General features: G+C 38.5%; 1 protein-coding gene and 1 long non-coding RNA gene across 2 annotated transcripts in view; one reads left to right on the plus strand and one right to left on the minus strand.

Annotated features, from left to right (window-relative positions):
- LOC120860997 lies at positions 1-7,963 on the plus strand. The gene is made up of 2 exons (XR_005720473.1): positions 1-698; positions 7,929-7,963. It is a non-coding gene; the product is annotated as an uncharacterized LOC120860997 (long non-coding RNA).
- Positions 1-22,383, minus strand: part of LOC120860996 (small conductance calcium-activated potassium channel protein 2) — a 169,919-nt gene that overhangs the window by 11,964 nt on the left and 135,572 nt on the right. Inside the window, exon 6 of the mRNA XM_040236702.1 lies at positions 6,439-6,549. Within this exon, the coding sequence (XP_040092636.1) occupies positions 6,439-6,549 (111 nt within the window). The remainder of the gene's footprint in view (positions 1-6,438; positions 6,550-22,383) is intronic.

A 22,383-nucleotide genomic window follows, 5' to 3' on the forward strand; every position in this document is an offset into this window, starting at 1 on the left:
TCTTAACATTGTTAATTGGCTATACTGCAATAGGAAATAAAAAGTTTTTTTTTTTTTTTTTTTTAAAGGCAGTGTCGTGGGGAAAGACAGAACAATGAACTGGGCTTCAGAAACAGATTTTAAGTCCTTGGCTTTGGACCAACCAAGTCAGGTCAAGGAGGTTAGCTAACATTGTAGAACTTGAGTTTTCTCTAACATGAGAAGGTTAAAGAGAATTACTGCCAGTATTTTTCAGCACTTAGAATTACAATGAGAGAATATTATAATTTACCAAAACTATGGCCCAAGTAGGCATATGTATTTTTCCACTTTAGCAGAGAAAGTATCAGCCTTGGTGGCTGATGGTGAATCCTTTTTCTTAGTGCTGAAATGCTTTCTTTTTGAGTGAAACTGTATTGCTAGAACCCACTTTATGAAAATGGCTGCTATCTTAAGGCTGTTTTTAGTTGTGACTTCCTTTGGATATTCATTAGACTCTGCACAGGGAACATTCTCCAACCAACAGAAAAATGCCTGTAACATGGGATGCGAACACCTGCAGTGTATCTAAGTGACGTCACCACCCCCCACAGTGAAGTGAAAAGGTGCTCCTGTTAATGCTTGGATCTTCACTCTTATGCAAACACATTTCTCTTCCTCCCAGAGGTAGGAGTCTGTTCAGAAGGCTCTTCCATCTGACCCTGACATCCTTTGTAAAGGTAAGAAATTGAATATAGTGTAAGTTGCTCAGGTTGGAGGACCCGACTTTTAATTTTTATTTGGAGTATAGTTGATTAGCAATAATGTGTTAGTTACAGGTGTACAGCAAAGTGATTCAGTTGTACCCATACAAGTATCCATTATTTTTCAAATTATTTTCCCATTTATTTTGTTAAAGAATATTGAACAGAATTTCCCATGCTATAGAGTAGGCCCTGGTTGGTGTATTTATTTGAAACACAGCTCTGTATACATGACAATCCTAAATTCCCAGTCTATCCCTCCTCATCCACTCTTTCTCCTTGATCACCATAAGTTCATTCTGTGTGTTCCTGTTTTGTAAATAAGTTCATTTGTATCATTTTTTTTTAAGATTCTGCATATAAGCAATATCATACATTTGTCTGATTTACTTCACTTAGTATGATAATCTCCAGGTCCATCCATGGAGTGCTGCAAATGGCATTATTTCATTCTTTTTATGGCGAGTAATATCCCATTGTATATATGTACCATTCGTTTGTTGCTGGACATTGAGGTTGCTTCCACATCTTGGCTATTGTAAACAATGAACACTGGGTGCACGTATCCTTTTGAATCATGGTTTTCTCTCGATATAAAACCAGGAGTGGAATTGTTGGATCGTATGTAGCTCTGTTTTTAGTTTTGAAAGGAACTTCCAGACTGGTTATACCAATTTACATTCCCATCAACAGGCTAGGAGGGCTTCCTTTTCTGCACACTCTCTCTAGTATTTATTGTTTGGAGACTCTTTGATGATGGCCATTCTGACTGGTGTGAGATGACACCTCATTGTAGTTTTCATTTGCATTTCTCTAATACTTAGTGATGTCGAGCATCTTTTCATGTTTATCTTGGCCATCTGTATGTCTTCCATGGAGAAATATCTATTTAGGTCTTTTGCTCATTTTTTTTTGGTTTGATTGTTTGTTTTTGATATAGAGACACATGAGCTGTTTGTAAATGTTGTTAAAGAATATTATCATTTCATTATTTCACATGGAGCTGTCCAGTTTCCTGGCACCACTACTGAAGAGACTGTCTATTTTCCATTGTATAGTCTTGCTTCCTTTGTTATAGATTAACTGACCACAGAGGTGTGGGTTTATTTCTGGGCCTTCTATCCTGTTCCATTGATCTATATTTCTGTTTTGATGACTTCAGCTTTGTAGGAGGACCTTTTTTTTAAAGAGTGGAGAGGGAAGTGACTGACCAGCACTGCCTGGGGTTGGGACAGGCCCTTCCCCACTTAGCAAGGAGAAGGGCTGTTTACTGGCGGTCTCAGCTCTCTGAGCAGCTGTACTGCCTGGAAGACTGGCAAGGGATCTGATATATCCTTCCTTCCTGGTTTTATCAGCTCAAGACACAGAATAAGAACCTAGAACACAGACTGGTGAGGCAGCGAGAAAACTAGGTAAGCAGTATTGAGAAAAAACATGGCAGTTGAACATAGGAGTGTTTGGAACAGAACATAGCAACTGATTTTGGTTTGGATTCCTCATCTACAAAGAGCAAATGTCAAATCGGTTAAGTCCATAAAATTTTCAAAAATGATCCAATGCTCATCCTTAATGTATTTTAAAACATTTTTTTGGGATGGTAGAAGAATGACTAGAGGGGCAAGTTATAGTTGAGAGTTCTGACAAAACATCTGCTCCTTGGAAGGAAAGCTATGACAAACCTAGACAGCATATTAAAAATCAGAGACATCACTTTGCTGACAAAGGCCTGTATAGTCAAAGCTACGGTTTTCCCAGTAGTCATGTACGGATGTGAGAGCTGGACCATGAAGAAGGCTGAATGCCAAACAATCGATGCTTTCAAACTTATGGTGTTGTAGAAGACTCTTGAGAGTCACTTGGACAGCAAGGAGACCAAGCTAGTCAATTCTAAAGGAAATCAACCCTGAATACTCATTGGAAGGACTGATGCTGAAGCTCCAATACTTTGGCCACCTGATACGAAGAGCCAACTCACTGGAAAAGACCCTGATTCTGGGAAAGATTGATGGCAGGAGAAGGGGGTGACAGAGGATGAGATGGTTGGATGGCATCATGGACTCAATGGACAGAGACAGTGAAGGACAGGGAAGCCTGGCATGCTGTAGTCCATGGGGTTGCAAAGAGTTGGGCACAACTCAGTGGCTGAACAACAACAAAGAAATTTATGCTACTAAAAGTATTGGGGTACCCAAAAAGTTAGTTCAGGTTTTTCTGTAAGATGTTATGGAAAAACCCAAATGAACTTTTTGGCCAACCCAATAGTAATAGTCACCAGATGACTCCAACCCACTTCACAGGTATAAAGGACATGACATATTACTTTATAATTACTGATGAATCAGCAACATATTAAAGTCATAGGTACTAAGGTAAAATATATTTTTAAGTGAAACAATACTTTATAAACCACAAAACCTCTTATAGCTGATTGACTTTTAACTGAATATCTGCTTTGTTCAATCCTACAAGATACAGAGAGCATTACATAACAGGCTACTTTGCTTATAGATTTCTTTTGATTTTTACTACTTTTTTTTTCAACTTATATATTTCTGTCTTTTTCTCTTTTTCTTCCTCTTGCTTCTTCCTTCAGGGGCTTTTATGAGTGTCTTCCAAAATTCAAGGGAAAGGAACATAATCTGCTTTAAGAAGCAGGAAGGCTTCTTAACTTTCATTCCGATAATTACAGTAAACTGTTGCTCCATATACTATAGGTGATACCTCCAGGATGCCCATGGAGAAACAAAGGTCATTAAGTCTGTGCAACTTAGCAGGACGTGTGCTCTCTGCCCCTGCAGCAGCAGAGATGGATGTGCTTAGGGCACCAACCTTTCTCACCAGCCTGGTTCTTCTTTAGACCAGGTACCTGGGGCAGGGTGAATGGAACAGGGCAAGGGCTCCATGCATTTGTATTTCAACCCACCAGGATATGTAGCCAAGCATGATATAAAAGCTATCCAAAGTAAATCCTCTCGAATTTCTGTTCACTTGTTGAGAGACCCGCAAGAGACACAATTAGATAACTGCATAATAGTGTTCTTATTATGGATCTGATTGAGAATTCTTAACAGGACTGGAAACACCCACTGTGGACATTAATATGTATAATTATCCTTCATGGTACATCTAGCGACTCGAAAAATTATGTCTGGGCTCTCAGAATTGCTTGTTTTCAAGTTTCTTTCCAAAACTTAAGTAACCAGAGGGCCAAACGCCAAGATTTCCTCTTGGTTCAGACCTGAATGTACAGTAATAGTGATATATTTCCCAAAGCTTTAGCACAGTAAACAAACTGTCTCTGTAAGGTGACTTGCTAGATACCTGGTAAATAGCTAGTCCTGTCTCACTAAGCTTACTGATAAGTTATCGCTATTACGCTTTCTTTTTGAAATTCTTAGACTATTCTGGTTACATGGGCCACTGGTTATTTTTGAATTGCAGTGTGTCGTGTAAATGGTTGTAACCACACAGGACAGTCCTCTGAATGTTAGTGCCCAGTGAATTGGGTGTTCTACTTTCAAACATTGCATTTTGTGTGGTGAATGTAGTCCCACAGAGATAAGATTTCTGTATAAAATTGTTCCTCAAACTTTGTGCATGGGGAATACTTTTTCATGGAAATAGTTAAGATACACAGTGGAAGACCTGGAAGGTTACATTTTTTTCCTGCAAGAGTAATCTATCTTTTAACATTCACATTGCTTTTTCTTTAGATTCATATTAAGATTTCAGAATGTTGTGACCATTATTACTCCTGTTGCCCATTAGAAAACTTTGGTGTAGTGTTTCAGGGAATGGTTGTAGTTTTCTCTAGCAATAAGGAGCACCCTTGAATTTGTCTTTTGAATCTGTCATGTTAGTAACTATGTGTGGCTTTTAGGTCCTTCTTCATTAAAAATTATAAATGGGCCCACTTAAAAATTCCATAAATAATTAAATGGAAAGGAATCAATTCCATTCACTGAAAACTATGACAAATGACATTCATTGATAACTATATAAAATAATGCAGAGAGGACCACAAAAAGGTTATTATTTTCATATATTGTATTGAGTATAGTAATGGAATGGCTCTCATAAACTGGAAATTTATGTTTGATTCTAATGCCATCTTAACATTTGCTCTTGTAAGTGACATTTAGCCTATAAAAAAAGATCTGTCAGCAAGCCTGCTTGAGTGTCTTTTTCAGACCTATTAAAGACTCTGGTCACAAGAAATATTACAAAGTAGCTTCACTTTTAAGAAATAGTAGTGAGATAATAGAATTAAAGCACCATAAACATGATGTGTGTGTGCACTTAGTCACTCAGTTGTGTCTGACTCTTTGAGACCCCATGGACAGTAGCCCGCCAGGCTCAACTGTCTGTGGGGATTGGCAAGAACGCTGGAGTGGGTTACCATGCCCTCTTCCGGGGCACCTTCCCAACCCAGGGATCAAACTCAGGTCTCCTGCATTTCGGGCAGATTCTTTACTGTCTGAGCCATCAGGGAAGCCCAATAAGCATGATGCAGAATATGAATTTTGAAAGTAGAACAGTACTTCTTACTGAAAAAGCTTTCTACAAACGATATGACTCTGAATTCAACATTGTTGTGGTTTAGTCTCTAAGTTGTGTCTGACTCTTTTGTGACCCCACGGACTGGAGTCTACCAGGCTCCTATGTCCATGGGATTTCCCAGGCGAGAATACTGGAGTGGGCTGCCATTTCCTTCTCCATAATTCAACACCATCGATAAGGAATTTATCAAATGTATATAAGAACTTACAACAGGAAAGCACTAACATCAGGAAACTTGGTCAGTTTGGGGAAATCAGTCCTAGTTTTTAAAACTAAAGGAAGATCACTTAGCTCTCAGATCTAGATCCTTAAAGGGGACCCAAGGGCAACATTAGTGAGAACACAATTTTTTTTTTTTTGCCAAGCAGGAAGAGACACAACTTTCATCTGATTTGCTGAAAGAAGAGTATTATGAAAGTTTAAAACTCTCTGATCCCTGGAATATAGCAGTTAATTCAGAACCCCAACAATATTAGACTTATATGGTCTATTTTTATACTTGAGTAAATACCAAGGTTTCCCAATTATTTCCTGACTGACCTAAAGTTAGGAAAAGTTTAGTCTCCATGTGAAAAAATGGAACTGACTTCAAGAATGCTTTCACTTTAACCATGTCATTTCAGCTTCAGATGTCAAAGTAAAACTATTATTGTCCAACAGTGATAGCAAACAAGAGCTCCGGACAAGACGGCAGAGTAGAAGGATCTGCACTTACTTCCTCTCACAAAAACACCAAAATCACAACTAACTGCTGAACTACCATCATTAAAAAAGGACTAGAAGGTTCTAGTCCAAAAAAGACATGCTCCTTCCAAAGGAAGAAGCCACAACGAAATGGCAGGAGGGGCGCATTGGTGATTCAGTCCAGTCCCATACCCCACAGGTAGGCAACCCTCACATTGAAGAATAATTACAGCACAGGATTCTCTCCCTCTGTTCTCCCACAGGAGTGAAGGTCTGAACCCACGTAGGGCTCCCCAGGCTAGGGGACTGGCATCAGGAGGAGACCCCAGAGCATGTATAACTAAATCACTTTGCTATATACCTGAAACTATAATGACATTGCAAATCAACTAAATCCCAATATAAAATGATTTAAAACAAAGAAAGAAAAAACATGACTCTTCCCTTTAGAGATACAGGGGTGGTAACTTACTCTTTTTGTCAGCTGAGTGTCCATCATGAAGTTGTGCACGTGCTTTTCTGCTTTGGTAAGTTCTAGCTTCCTTGCTACCACAGCTACCACCAGGGCTGTGCAACCAGCACCCTGAAAAGCAGGAGAGAAGAGAAAACCCCGAGAGTTACTATTTTTGGTCTCAGCCTCATTAAATAATGTTTTGTACTATGTACATGACTACCTAGAGATAAAAAGTAAACTGTAGTAATCGCTGTCTTCCATCAATATGACAGAAACTGCATGACCGATAAACATAAGTAACATGCCTTTAGACTGATGTTAAAAAAATGCAAAATAGGTGAGCTAAGAACTAAAGCATGATGTTCGTATTGAACGTATTTTAATTATATGAAATGAACGGTAAAACACCAACTTGCTGAATTTTCAGACTTAAAAACAGAGCAAATCAGTTATACTTAAAGACAGAGCAAAACAGAAATATAAATCAGTGACTTAGCATAAATTCACAGAAAGGAAATAAGAATTATTCTCTAAAAAGTAAAATTCTATAATCTGTCAAGAAAAAACCAGCAGGTCTTCAGGATGGTCAACTGTGAAAGGTCAGGAATGGAAAAAGATGCCACTGTATCCACAGCTTCAAACTGGTCCACGCACAGAACAGAAAGGATCGCATTAAGATCTGAACCTGGACAACACACGTACAGGAAATGCTAAAGGTCAGGGATAACCACCTTACTGCTCCAGACGTTTACAAGCATGAAGAAAGGCACGTGCTACCTTTATTTTGAAAAAGTCAACAGTGGTCCCTTCTCTAAGTTATAGGCTATCGTACTGACCTCTTAGGAGAAGTGTGATACTGCCATGCCCCAGAGATGAAAGCCCTGCTGCTCTGGGGTCAAGGTGCATGCATTCCAAGTTGTGAGGCACGAGGTCTTGGTGATTCAAAGACCAATGATTACATTCCGGGTCAGGAGGCAAAGCTGGGGCACTATGGGAGGGCCCAGGCTAGGAAGTCCTGCTCCAGACAGAGCCTCAACCTTGGGAGAACTACAGAGAGGTGAGACTACCTAGCTGTCTAGGTACAGAGACAAAGTGAGCCACAGAAGAGGGGCACAAACAGTGAGACTTTATGGTACGTGGGGATCTTGCAACAGACTGGAATCCTTTTAAACTAGTTTTAAATGGCATCCCCTTTATGTTAGCTAAGATGATAGGATGCTCACTGAATAGCCCTCCAAAAGAATCTCAAATCCCCACAAGGAAACCTGGTTTTCTTCATTCCCAATAGGTCTAAAAATCACTAGTTTTAATAGCAACTCTGTAGCCCCTTAAAACTGTGGTCTATATCTTAAATATTTAAGTTTAAGGGATTGGTTATTACTTACAGCATTTTCATATTATAAAAATAATAAAATCTTATTCCTATAATATCTAAAGACTATAAAATTTAGACAGGTAAGTTAAAAACTTGTATATGTAGCTTGCTTCTAATTTTATTTTTTAAAAAGGAATTCATATTTGGAAAGCAAAGAAGCCCAACCGTGAAAAGAGCTTCTCTCTCAATGGCTGGAATACCAGTAAGTTAATTTATTCTTTGTGCTTTCCTTAACAGTCCACATTATTTATATTGAATACATATTACTTATATAAACAAATGCTCACATTTAAAGTGACAAAGTTTGTAGTTTAAGAAAGCATTTAACCTAACCTTTACCTATCTTTATTAACCTTAAAAAATTCAACCTAGAAAAATGATCTTTCTTCATAATTCATACTTATGTTTTATTATGTAATTAATTATAGAATCACTTTATTTGAATTAATAAGTGTAGCTTAGCCATTCAACTACTAACCAAAGAAGGAATTTTTTATCTTACTGGAGAGGAAAAGAAAATACATTGTTTTGTATTGCCACAGTCTGATAATTACAAATATATAGAGATGGTCTTACTAATAGGGTAATGCTGATTAAATACAGTATTTCCAGAGGGTTTAAATACCTCCTTCCACCAAGCTCTGTGGAGAAATCAGTATCCTCAGAAATGAAGTGATACTGATCATATCTTCAGAGAAAGAGGTCAGAGGTTTTCAGACCTACCTGGTTTAACCTTCTGATTTTAGAGATGAGGCAATTAAGGCAGAGTAAGTGATTATTCAATTATGGACTCTGACTACCATTGGTATATTTTCCACCCTTTACCCCGTCTCATAATACCTTTATCCATATGTAAGATCATATATATTCTTATATGTGATCATTTCCATATCCATGACACAATATAGAGCACTGTATTTCTAAGCAAAACTTTAGCTTATTATAAACTCTTAAAGTATGAATGTTTAAAAACTGAGCACTATGGTTAGTTACCAACATAAGGCAAAACATTATTCTTATTGTTTGAGTGGCAACTTTAAGTCAAGTTATCTTGTGATTAGAATCTTTTAAAGGGCTCTGTGTGATTCCAACATAGAGTCACTGCTTTAAGTGAAGGAGGATATGGAGAGAAAATGGCAAGCTGCATCAACTACTCTCTATTTTAAACACAAGATAAAGATTTTGACTTGAGTCATTTCACTTACTTATGAAGACTTTCAGGAAATGATAAACAAGGATCATAAAGGCAGAGGGTAGAGAGGACAGGGTCAGTAATGTCTGAGTTGGGTTGTTAGCTATGTTGATATTTTGGGCCATGGGTAAAACTGAAGTAGCTCAGTCGTGCCTGACGCTTCTCGACACCATGGACTGTAGCCCACCACACTCCTCTGTCCATGGGATTTTCCATGCAAGAATACTGGAGAGAGTTGCAATTTCCTCCTCCAGGGAATCTTCCCCACCCAGGGATCAAACCCAGGTCTCCCACATTGCAGGGCCTTTAGGGCCTTATAGGGCCCTAAGCTTTAACTCTCTCAGTATTGACTCTCTCCTCAGCTCACATGGGCCATGTGTTCAGTTCAGTTCAGTTCAGTCTCTCAGTCGTGTCCGACTCTTTGTGACCCCATGAATCGCAAGTCCATCACCAACTCCCAGAGTTCACTCAGACTCACGTCCATCGAGTCCGTGATGCCATCCAGCCATCTCATCCTCTGTCGCCCCCTTTTCCTCCTGCCCCCAATCCCTCCCAGCATCAGAGTCTTTTCCAGTGAGTCAACTCTTCACATGAGGTGGCCAAAGTACTGGAGTTTCAGCTTTAGCATCATTCCCTCCAAAGAAATCCTAGGGCTGATCTTCAGAATGGACTGGTTGGATCTCCTTGCAGTCCAAGGGACTCTCAAGAGTCTTCTCCAACACCACAGTTCAAAAGCATCAATTCTTCGGTGCTCAGCTTTCTTCACAGTCCAACTCTCACATCCATACATGACTACTGGAAAAACCATAGCCTTGTCTAGACAGGCCATGTGTGGACTATGAAATAAAGTGATTTTAGAGCTGCATACTAATGAAGGAAAAGAATGGCCTTTTGAAGTATCTAAACCTATTTTGTTACCACAAAATCTAAATAAGTTATAGTAAGAGAGGTTAGCCTGAATCAATGGAAGGAAGCAGTAACCACTCAGGCTAGCCATCAGTACCTCCCCATGGCATGAGAACATTCGCTTGACAAGTACAGGATCACCTGTTGCATGTCTGCTCCAAGGCACTCATCAATCATGAGCAATGAGAAAGTCAAGAGCAGGAATGGCTTTTTAATAAACAGTGAATATAAAAATAGGAGGGGCTTCGACCACTAGAGAGACAGCTATAAATGGCAGTTGGCACTATATGCTGAACATCGTTCTCTGGTGGCAGGAGGCCACTGGTGCGATTCTTCTGGAAAGAAATCAAGATCCCAACAGGAGTGGAAAATCACTGGTATCAAGTGCATTTGGAAGTTGATTTTTATTTGTGTTTATTCTTGAGCTCTGCCTTTTCCTGCTGCTGGCCCATTTCTTGCTGAGTATTCTCTAGCTCACCAAAATTTTGTGTATTACAATTAGTATGTTTGTTGCAAAGTGCAGAAGCAAGGGAATCTGACAGTTAAGTAATTAGTGAAACTACTGCTTATATCCCTCACTCCATGATCACACTTGTACCCTTTTAATTATACCCCAAAAGCCACTTAGAAACCGTTTTTTCCAAAGACTTTAGCTCCTTATATGTAAGTCTTATACCTTCCAAGTTCTTAATAAATCATAACATGTTTTGATATGTATAGAATTGGATTTCAAAAAAGTGACTTTTACAATTATGCAAACAGAAGCTGGCTCATCCCTGAAAGTTTTCTAGGTTCAAAGTAAGTTCCTGCTAACACATTAATGATTATAGTAATTTAAGAAATGATGTGATATTGTCCACTCAGTATCTACTTCCTGAGCTATTCTGTTTCATAAAGTGAATAAGAATGAATGTAAATATGCTTTTACAACATTCTTTCCAAATCTTGCCATGATCACAATGGATATAGAAACAGTTGGGACTAACATATGTTACTCTCTGAAATTAAAATCCCTGCATGCCTTTAACAAGATGAGTCATAGTTCTTTCACCAAAGTCAGAAAATGTATCCTGGTTACTTTTCTTCCATTTCATTTGTGCTATTAAGAAAAAACTAAGCAAGTAACTAACCTGCCACTTCAAGATACTCAGAAAACTAATATGTGTGTGTGTGTGTATATAAGTATTAATGATCATTATGCTAGATTAAAGAGAGCAGACAAAAGACAATCAGAAAACATAAGCTATAGTTGAATTCCAACACCTGGAGAGTCGTAGATGCTGCCAAATTAAAATGAAGTTTCTGTACAGGAAAGGAAACCACGAAAAAAGATAACCCAAAGAATCGGAGAAGATACTTGTAAATGACACAACCAAAAAGGGTTTAAACTCCAAAATATCCAAAATATACAAAGAGCTCATACAACTCAATAGCAAAAAAGCAACCCAATTGGAAAATGGGCAGAAGACCTAAATAGACATTTCTCTAAAGAAGACATATAGATAGCTAATTGGCACATGAAAAGATGCTCAACATCGCTAATTATTAGAGAAACACAACCCAAAATTACAAGCTATCACCTCACACCAATCAAAATGGCCATCATCAAAAAGTCTACAAACAATAAATGCTGGAGACACTGTGGAGAAAAGAGAACCGTCCTATGCTGATGGTGGGAAGCTAATTTGGTACAGCCATTATGGAAAATAGTATGGAGGTTTCTCAGAAAATTAAAAATAGAGCTACCACACGATCCAGCAATTCCACTCCTGAGTATGTATACAGGCAAAGCTATAATTTGAAAAGATATATGCAGCCCTCTTTTCATAGCAGTATTATTCACAATAGCTAGGCCATGAAAGCAACCTAAATGTCCATCAGCAGATGAATGGATAAAGAAAATGTGGAGTATACACACAATGGAAAACTACTCAGCTATAAAAAGAATGAAGAAATGCATTTGCAGCAACATGGATGGACCTAGAGGTTATTAAAATAAGGGAAGTTAGAAACAGAAAGACAAATACCATATGATATCATTTATATGTGGAGTCTAAAATGTGGCACGCTTGAACCTCTCTAGAAAACAGAGAGAGACTCGCAGACAAAGAGAACAAGGGAGGGTTGGGAAGGGAAAAGGATGGACTGGGAATTTGGGGTTAGTATATGCAAACTATTCTATATACTATGGATAAATAACAAGGTCCTACGGTATAGCACAGGGTGCTATATGCAATCTCCTGGGATAAACCATAATGGAAAAGAGTGTAAAAAAGAATATACACAGGTATATATGTAACTGAGTCATTTTGCTGTGCAGCAGAAGTTAACACAATGTTGTCGATCATTCATGTTATAAATACAGCAATAACTAAAATGTAGTGCCTTTCTCTGCTGTATTCTTCTCTAACATAGCACATACATTGGGAGCCACGTCAATCCCTAGAATGTAAGGGAAGTTCAAGTAGCTTATTTTCCCCAAGATCATTTATCACATAGTTCAAAAAATTCAGAGATATGACATATTTTTATGTTAGATCACTAGTGATGCTCATCCTACAAATATACTTCTAAAATCATGTTGAAATACCACTTTGGGATCAAGCTTTAATAACTTAATATATAAGACTATGGAAATGGAAATTCCTTTAACAGCACACTGGGAAAAGGTTTTGATTCTTTCCTTATTGAAAAAGGCATCTGCCAAATATTCAACATAATAATAATGAAATTTATAATGTGGAGGGTAGTTCCAGAATACTCACCACCACAGAGAATGACTGCAAAAATTTGCTAATGTTCAAATGATTCCACTGTTAAATTATCCTTCTGTCTTACAATAGCTCCTAAAAGGTCAAGCTTCAGTTTTATAGCTGACTGATGGACTATCACTAATAAAAATTTGTTAACATACAGTTATTTTGAAAAAAATCATATTTTCTACCAAAAATACTCCTAAATTAATGAAATAGCTGAAAGATTACTTTCATTTTAAAATATTAACTTTTCCTTTAAAGGGAAATTGAAAACATTGCCCATTTTCCTGTCCCTGGAGTTGACTGACTCAATACCCTAGAACAATAAATATATTTTCAATGCACTTTTCTGACACAATTATTTTTTCATAAAAATGCATAAAGCAAGCATTCAGCTTTAGTATTATATCCCACTGGAGTTTTACAAGATCTCTTTAGGTCATGAAAATAAACAATATTCAAAATAACTTTGAAGACAAATTCCCTCTATTAAAATGCCCCTGCCTCTGAGTATCTTCAAATACAGTTGGCCCTTGAACAAAGAGCGGGCTGGGGACACAAACCCTCCTTGCAGTTGAAAATTGAGTATAACTTATAGTATAAATTATAGTGTGCCCTCTACTCACAAATTCAATCAACCACAGATTGTGTAGTACTGTGGTATTTACTACCTTAAAATATCTGCATATAAGTGGACCCATGCAGTTCAAATCCATGTTGTTCAAGGATGAACTGTATTGTTGATAGGAGGGTAGAGGTCAGTTAAAATGTCCTCGTCCTAAGGAAGCAAGGAGAAGGTATGTGTGTGCTTTTTGAGTTCAGTGGTAAAACCTGGTTTAGGAACCCCAACTCTCCTTTAGACTGATTTACTTGTTCAGCTCCTCCTTGTGCTTCAGTGGCTGGAAAGAAGGAAGTGGTGCATAAACCTGGTCATCAACAATGAGTCATCTCTGAGTTTAAATCTCCTTCTTAGCAATGGGGCCAATGTGAGCACACTTATTTCAAAGACAGGAAGGACAGCTCTGCCAATTCAAAGTGCTGATAGTTTAGAAAATTTAGGTGGAATTGTAGAGACAATGAGTTGAATACGAGAAGGTCACAACAACTTTCAGTTAAAAGCAGCTGCCTTATTTCTTAAGAAATTTTCTTGGGGAGAAGTGAAGGTCTGCTGAGGGCAATGGTGGAGAATTCATCCTTAGGGCTGAAAAGGCCTATCATCTCTTCTAACTGTTGGGCACAAAATAGAAACTATAGTAAGAATTTAAGGACACATTCTTTTCAATGGGCCTTTATTTGATGAGATTCAATGAACACACCTTTCCAGAATGGGAAAGACAATGAAGGACAGAAACGGTATGGACCTAACAGAAGCAGAAGAGTTCAAGAAGAGGTGACAAGAATATACAGAAGAACTGTACATAAAAGGTCTAATGACCCAGATAACCACAATGGTGTGGTCACTTACCTAGAGCCAGGAGTGTGAAGTCAAGTGGACCTTAGGAAACACTGCTGCTAATAAAGCTAGTGGAGGTGATGGAATTCCAGTTGAGCTATTTCAAATCCTAAAAGTTGATGCTGTTATGTGCTGTACTCAGTATCCCAGCAAATTTGGAAAACTCAGCAGTGGCCACAGGACTGGAAAAGGACAATTTTCATTCAATCCCCAAAAAGGGCAATGCCAAAGAATGTTCAAACTACCTCACAATTGCACTCATTTGACATGCTAGCAAGATAATGATCAAAATCCTTCAAACTAGGTTTCAATACTATGTGAACCAATAACAGAAAAGTTAGAGGAACCAGAGAGCAAACTGCTAACATCCATTGGATCATAGGAAAAGCAAGATAATTACAGAAAAACATCTACTTCTGCTTCACTGACTATGCTAAAGCCTTTGACTTGTGGATCACAACAAACTGTGGAAAATTCTGAAAGAGATGGGAATACCAAACCACCTTACCTGCCCCCTGAGAAACCTGTATACAGGAATCAACAGAACCAGATATGGAACAATGGACTGGTTCCAATTGTGAAAGGAATATATCAAGGCTATATACTATCACTTTGCCTTTTTAACTTATATGCAGAATATATCATGTGAAATGCCAGGCTGGATGAAGCAGAAGCTGGAATCCAGATTTCTGGGACAAATATCAATAACCTCAGATATGCAGATGACACCACCCTTATGGCAGAAAGTGAAGAGGAGTTAAAGAGCCTCTTGATGAAGGTGAAAAAGGAGAGTAAAAATGCTGTCTTAAAACTCAACATTCAGAAAATAAAGATCATGGCATCCAGTCCTATCACTTCATGGCAAAAAGATGGAGAAAAAATGGAAACAGTGACAGACTTTATTTTCTTGGACTCCAAAATCACTGTGGACGGTGACTGCAGCCATGAATTAAAAGATATTTTCTCCTTGGAAAAAAAGCTATGACAAACCTAGACAGCATATTAAAAAGCAGAGACATCACTTTGCCAACAAAAGTCCATATAGTCAAAGCTATGGTTTTCTAGTAGTCATGTATGGTTGTGAGGGTTGGACCATAAAAAAGTTGAGCACCGAGGAATTGATGCTTTTGAACTGTGATGTTGGAGAAGACTCTTGAGAGTGCCTTGGACAGCAAGGAGATCAAACCAGTCCATCCTAAAGGAAATCAACCCTAAATTCATTGGAAGAATTGTTGCTGAAGCCGAAGCTCCAACACTTTGGCCACCTGATGTGAAAAGCTGACTCACTGGAAAAGACTCTGATCCTGGGAAAGATCGAAGGCAGGAGAAGGGGGCGACAGACGATGAAATGGTGGGATGGCATCACCGACTCAATGGACATGAGTTTGAGCAAATTCCCAGAGATGGTGAAAGACAGGGAAGTCCGATGTGCTGCACTCCATGGGGTAATGAAGAGTTGGATATGATTTATAGACTGAACAACAACATCAGAAAGAGCCAAAGGACAAAAAGTAAAGTAAAAACCTCTTCAAAATTATCACTTGGAATTAAACACCTCATGCTAACTTTTCTAAGACAGATAAAAGATTTTCTTTTTCCTTATTCACACATGCAACACCAAGGAACGGCTTTAGTCTATAGTTTTTCAAGACTCCTACTTCTACTGGCAAGGGAAAAGGAACGCTTAAATGCAGACAGGAAGCAGCAGGAAGAGAATTATACTTTAGGGTTAGCTTTCTTTAATATCAGTTATTCTCTTCATATAAGCTCTGGCTAAGTTATGGTCCTTTTTCAAATATCTTCTACTGAATTAACAGGGTAGTGTTCCTACCTTTCAGGATGAAAACTGTTGAACTCTGACAACTAAGATGCTATGTGACCTTGTTAAGAGTTTTTGATATCTGGTAAATTTGATGATGACAGAATTATGAAGTGTTCTTAACCTAATGTGGTGTAAAAAATGATTAAATATTTTGCTCCCTGAATAAAATTTTAAAAATTAACTAGTATGATTTTTAAATGATTATGAACTATAAAACTTTTATGCATTGCTTTTTTAAAATACAGAATTACCAATAGGATGAAAGAAGCTTAAATCACTCAAATCTGAAGTGACCTCACTTTTGTTGAGGAATCCATAGTGGACTCTGTTGAAATCTAATGTTCACTATCAATAGAGGACCTATTATTAGATAATAACGACTACCTGAAGGAATGTGAAGATACGGCTCCATATTTTAAAATAATTTATGCCAAAAAGCCGTCATCCACTCTAAATAGTTAAAGGGCCAACAAAGTTGTCATAATTTTATGGAATTAGAGAAGCAAAAATTAAAAATGAATGACTTTCATTTTAATATAAGACAAGAGATACTCTTACCAATGAGGCTGTATTCTACTCTTAAAACAATCATATATACTCACAGGTAAGGAAAAATGACAGCTTTCAGCTTGTGTTGCACCTTATGTACAGATATAAAACGGTAGACAGGGTAACTTTTTAAATGCTAAGCAAATCAACTGCCTTATAATAAAGTTGGAGAGACTGAGAAACTAGTTGGTATTAACAAAAAGAGAAATTCTATGATCTAATAATGTTATTTGCCTACCTCTAGTCAAAAGAATAAAGCCATTTAAACTTCATCCACAACAATAAATCCTCAAGTCTTTAGTGCCTCCTCAAAAAGGGAAGGTTAGGGGACTGGAATCAAGATGGTAAGTACTAGGATATGCAACACGTATTTTACCACAGATACATCAAGAATACATCTATAAATAGAACAGTTCTCACAGAACACCTACCGAACACTAGCAGACCTCAAACATCTGAAAGGACAAGAAAGACCTCTACAATAATCAAGTAGAAAAAAAGACAAAGGAAGTGGAACAGGTTCTGTGCCTCTGGAAGGCAGTTTTGATGGTACGTAGAAGTTCCCACATCCTGGGAAGTCCCCTCACTTCACTGCTGCTGCTGCTGCTAAGTCGCTTCAGTCATGTCTGACTCTGTGCGACCCCATGGACAGCAGCCCACCAGGCTTCCCCGTCCCTGGGATTCTCCAGGCAAGAATACTGGAGTGGGGTGCCATTTCCTTCTCCAATGCATGCATGCATGCTAAGTCACTTCAGTCATGTATGACTCTGTGTGACCCCACGGACAGCAGCCCACCAGGGTCCTCTGTCCACGGGATTCTCCAGGCAAGAATACTGGAGTGGGTTGCCATTTCCTTCTCCATCACTTCACTGGCAGGGAGATTAGCTGGGACAGAAAAGAAACTTCAGTGGTTCCGAGGAGAGCACAGCAACTGGTTAGTGGCAGGACATAGGGAGACCTATACATATAGTTTGTGCGACCGCCTGTGCACCCCAACTTGATACACACATATGCTGGTACAGCTAGGGACTGGGTGCTGGAACACAGGGTTTAGAAGACAGATCCATGGAGAGGGCTGCTGTTGGCAGCATGGAGACAGCCTGAGTGGGCTGGACTCTGGGAAGCAGCAACTAGGAGTGTTCAGGGAAGAGCCCTGGGCTGCCATAAAAGGGCTGCCATAAAAGTGCAGTGCCACCGTCAAATGGCACACAGAGGCAGGAGTGGGGCTTCCATTGTGGCCTCTTTCCCCACCTCTGGCTATTGCCTCCATGGACTCTGTGACAGGCTCCCACACAAGTGGGCCTGCACAGCCTGGCCCTTGCCCCAGTCCCCTCCCATTTGGGCAGGCTCTGGTGCTCCAGCCACCACCTCGGTGGTTCTGGGAGCAGATGCCAGTGGTTGTCCATGAACAGAGGTGAGACTGAAATCACAGCTGAGACCCAGGGGCTGGGCAACGTAGGAAGCAAAGCTGAAATCTTTCCTTGTGGCTGCACAAATTGCAGATTTACAACTCCACTGCCAGCTTTGTAAATTCAGCGTCTGTGGAACATTTTAACGAACAACTTGTGCTCCCGTGGCTGGGTTGCATCTGCACACAGCAGTTGTAGGTTTTGCGGGTGTGTACAACAGGGGCTGGGTCAGGCCAGGGTGTGTGCTGCCTCAGTAGCACCCACAGCGGGTACAGGTGCTTGACTACTACAGTCCTGGGATCTTACTCCAGCGGATCTGTGCTGGTGGCCTTGTGAAAAACGAAGTGTGAATGGCACCGGGGCTGATTGCCAGCATCCCATGGTTATGTTGGGGCCGAAAGCAGCGCCAACTACAATGTACTTTATGAGCCCACAATGGGTAAAAAGTGACACAACAGAGTATACTCATAGGTGAACAGGCCCAGTAGAAGAATACTCAGTGGCTTCTCTCCCAGTGGGGACATGCCAATCCCGCCAACCTCACAGTGCATAACAGAAACACAGCTCAGAAATGGAGCTGGGGGCTTCCACTCCAATAATTAGGGAGCGGACCCTGCCCTGGATAGGGCAGTGATAACCAAAGAGCAAAGAGGAAGTCCCAGTCAATACCCAGCGCAGGATCCAATCACCACAGCATCAGTCACACCTCCTATCAAGGGGATGATGGCCAGCATACACTGAGGAAAAAGATGACAGGTATCCATACTACAAACGGCCCTCACACCAAAAATATTAAACCCATGCAAGCTACACAGGAGCATTCCCACATAAAAATAGCCCTCAAGGACCACAATAGATAATTGTTTCTCCTAAACTCATGTGCCTGCAGGCTCAGTTGTATCTAACTCTTTGTGACCGACCCCATGGACTACAGCCCACCAGGCTCCTCTGTCCATACCATTTTCCAGGCAAGAATACTGGAGTGGGTTGCCAGCAAAGAAATATAAGTAAAGTGAAGAAACTGAAAAACCACTTCCAATTAAAAAACTGAGAGAATTCTCCTGAAAGAACAAACAGTGAAAGAGATCTATTTGGTCTAATAGTCATTGAATTCAATAAGGAGACAATGAGAATACTGAAGGAATTAAGAAAAGCTATCAACAGAAATTCAGATTACTATAAAAAGGAATTAGAAACTATAAGGAAGAGCCAAGAGAAATTAGAGAATTCATGTGAAGAAATAAGGGCTGAACTAAAGACTATGAAAAGCAGAATTAATAATGCAGAAGAATGAATACATGATATAGATGATAGAATAATTGAAATCACCCAATCAAGAGAGCAGACAGAAACACAAATTAAAAAAAAATATGAAAGCAACATAAGCAACCTATGGGATAATATAAAGAATGCCAATCTATGCCTAATAGGGATCTCAGAAAGAAAAGAAAGAGAAGAAAGTATTGCAAATATATTTAAAGAAATTATGGCTGGAAACTTCTGAAACCTAAAGCAGGAAACAGATATCCAGATATAGGAAGCACAGACAGACCTACACCAAGACATATTATAATAAAAATGGCAAAATTCGAGGATAAATAGGACACACATCAATGAGCAGATATTTGTGAAAAAATCAATAAGGCAACAGAGGCCCTAAATGATACAACAGAGCACCTAGGCTTGTTAAGGACACTGTAGCTGAAAGAAGGAGAATATGCATTCTTTTCAAGTGTACTTGGGACATGCTCTAGGACTGACCACATTCCTGGGCACAAAACAGGCCTAGACAGAAATTATTTCAATCATCTTTTCTGACTGCAATGGCATGAAACTAGATATCAGCCACAGAAAAAGAAATGAGAAAGAAAACAGGAACGATTACTTAGTGACTAAACAACATGCTAGCAAAACAAAAACAAACGAAAAAATGGATCAATGATGAAATCAAAGAAGAAATTAAAAAATATCTTGAGGCAAATAACAACAAAAATACAGCCATTCAAAACCAATGGCATGCAGCAAAAGCTATTCTTGGAGGAAAGTTCACATAGGCCTTCTTTAAGAACAAGAAAAATATCAAAAAAAAAAACCTAATCCACCACCTAAAAGAATTTGAAAAAGAAACAAAACCTACATTCAGCAGAAGGAAGGAGATAACAAAGATCAGAGAGGAGATAAATAAAATAGAGATTTAAAAAAATACAAAAAATATCAATAAAACCAAGAATTCATTCTTTGAAAGGGTAAACAGAATTTACAAACCTCTGGCCAGGCTTATAGGGAAGACAGATGACCCAAATGAAATAAGAAATGAAAGAGGAGAAATAACAAGATACTGCAGAGGAAAAAAAAAAAGAGAATATTATGAAAAATTATAAATTGACAATCTTAAAGATTTGACAATCTCAAAGAAATGAACAACCTTTGAGAAACATATAGCCCACTGAAACTGAATCAAGAAGAAATAGATAACTTGAATGGACCAGTCACTAGAAATGAAATCAAATCAATAATTATAATAATTTAAAAAATCCCTAAGTGCAAAAACCCATAATCAGAAGGCTTCAATGGAGAATTCTACCAAACATACAAAGAACTTATGCCAATACTTCTCAAACTCTTCGAAAAGACTGAAGTGGAAGAAACACTCCTGAAGACATTCTATGACGGCACTGTCATCAAAGACAATACTACAAAAGAAAATTACAAGCTAATGTCTTTGGTGAATATAGACAGAAACATTCTCAACAAAATATTAGCAAACAGAATCCGAAAGCACGTAAAAAAGGCCATAAACCATGACCAAGTTGGATTCATCCCAGGTTCACAAGGATGGTTCAACATATGCAAATTAATCAATGTGATACTCCACACCAGCAAAAGGACAAAACCCATAAGATCATCTCAATAGATGCAAGAAAAGCATTTGATAAAATTCAATATTCATTTATGATAAAAAAATCCTGATGAAAATGTGTATAGAGTGAACAATCTCATCATAGTAAAAGCTGTTTATGACAAACCCATAGCCAATATAATACTCAAAGCTGAAAGCCTTCTTACTAAAATCTAGAACAAGACAAGGATGCCCACTCTCACCACTTCTCTTTAAAAAATATTGGCAGTCTTTAAGCATAGCAATCAGGCAAAAAAAAAAAAAAAAAAAGAAAGAAAGAAAATGTGTTTAAATTCATAGAGAAGAGGTAAAATTGTCATTATATGCAGATGACATGGTAAAATATATATAAAGAAAACCCTGAAGACTCCACTTAAAAATTACTAGAACTGATATACTAATTCAGCAACATAGCAGGATAAAAGATTGACATAGGGAAAATGGTTGCATTTCTTTACACTAACAATGGAATACCAAAAAGGGAATGTAAGCAATCTCTTTTAAAATCGCACCAAAAAAAACCACACAAAAACTTAGGAATAAATCTCATCAAAGAGGTGAAAGACTTACATGCTGAAAATTCAAAACATTAATACAGAAAATGAAACATGATTCAAAGAAATGGAAAGATATCCCATGGTCTTGGATGGGAAGAATTAATATTTTTTAAATGTTCATACTACTGATTCAATGTGATCCCTATTAAATTACCCATGATATTTTTCTATAGAAATAGAACAAATAATACTAAAATTTATATGGAACCACAAAAGACCCAGAACTGTCAAAGCAATCCTTAGGAAAAAGAACAAAGCTGGAGGCGTAACCTTCCCAGACTCCAGACAATACTACAAGGCTACAGTAGTCAAAATGGCATCTTATTGGCACAGAAACAGATATACAGATAATGGAACAGAATATAGAGCCCAGAAATAAACCCACACACCTAAGGACAATTAATCTTCAACAAGGAGGCATGAACATACAACGAGGAAAAGACATTCTCTTTAGCAAGTGGTGCTGGCAAAGTTAGACAGTCGCATGTAAATCAGTGAAGTTAGAACACACTCTCACACTCTACACAAAAATCAACTCAAAATGGCTTAAAAACCTAAATATAAGACAAGACACCATAAAATTCCTAGAAGAGAATATAGGCAAAACATTTTCTGACATAAATTGTACCAACGTTTTCTTAAGCCAGTGCTCCAAGGCAATGGAAATAAAAGCAAAAACAAACCAAAGGGAGCTAATCAAACTTACAAGCTTTTGAACAGCAAAGGAAATGAAGTGAAGTGAAAGTTGCTCAGTTGTGTCTGACTCTTGGCGACTCCATGGACTAGTCCATGGAATTCTCCAGGCCAGAATACTGGAGTGGGTAGCCTTTTCCTTCTCCAGGGAATCTTCCCAAACCAGGGATTGAACCCAGGTCTTCCACATTGCAGGTGAATTCTTTACCAGCTGAGCCACAAGGGAACCCTATAGCAAAGGAAACTATAAACAAAACAGCCTACAGAGTCAGAGAAAATATTTGCAAATGACACAGCTGACAAGGTCTTCATCTCCAAAACATACAAACAGCTAATAAAACTTAATAAAAAA

The sequence above is a fragment of the Oryx dammah genome, unplaced genomic scaffold (assembly GCF_014754425.2).
Source record: "Oryx dammah isolate SB20612 unplaced genomic scaffold, SCBI_Odam_1.1 HiC_scaffold_11210, whole genome shotgun sequence".
NCBI lineage: Eukaryota > Metazoa > Chordata > Mammalia > Artiodactyla > Bovidae > Oryx > Oryx dammah.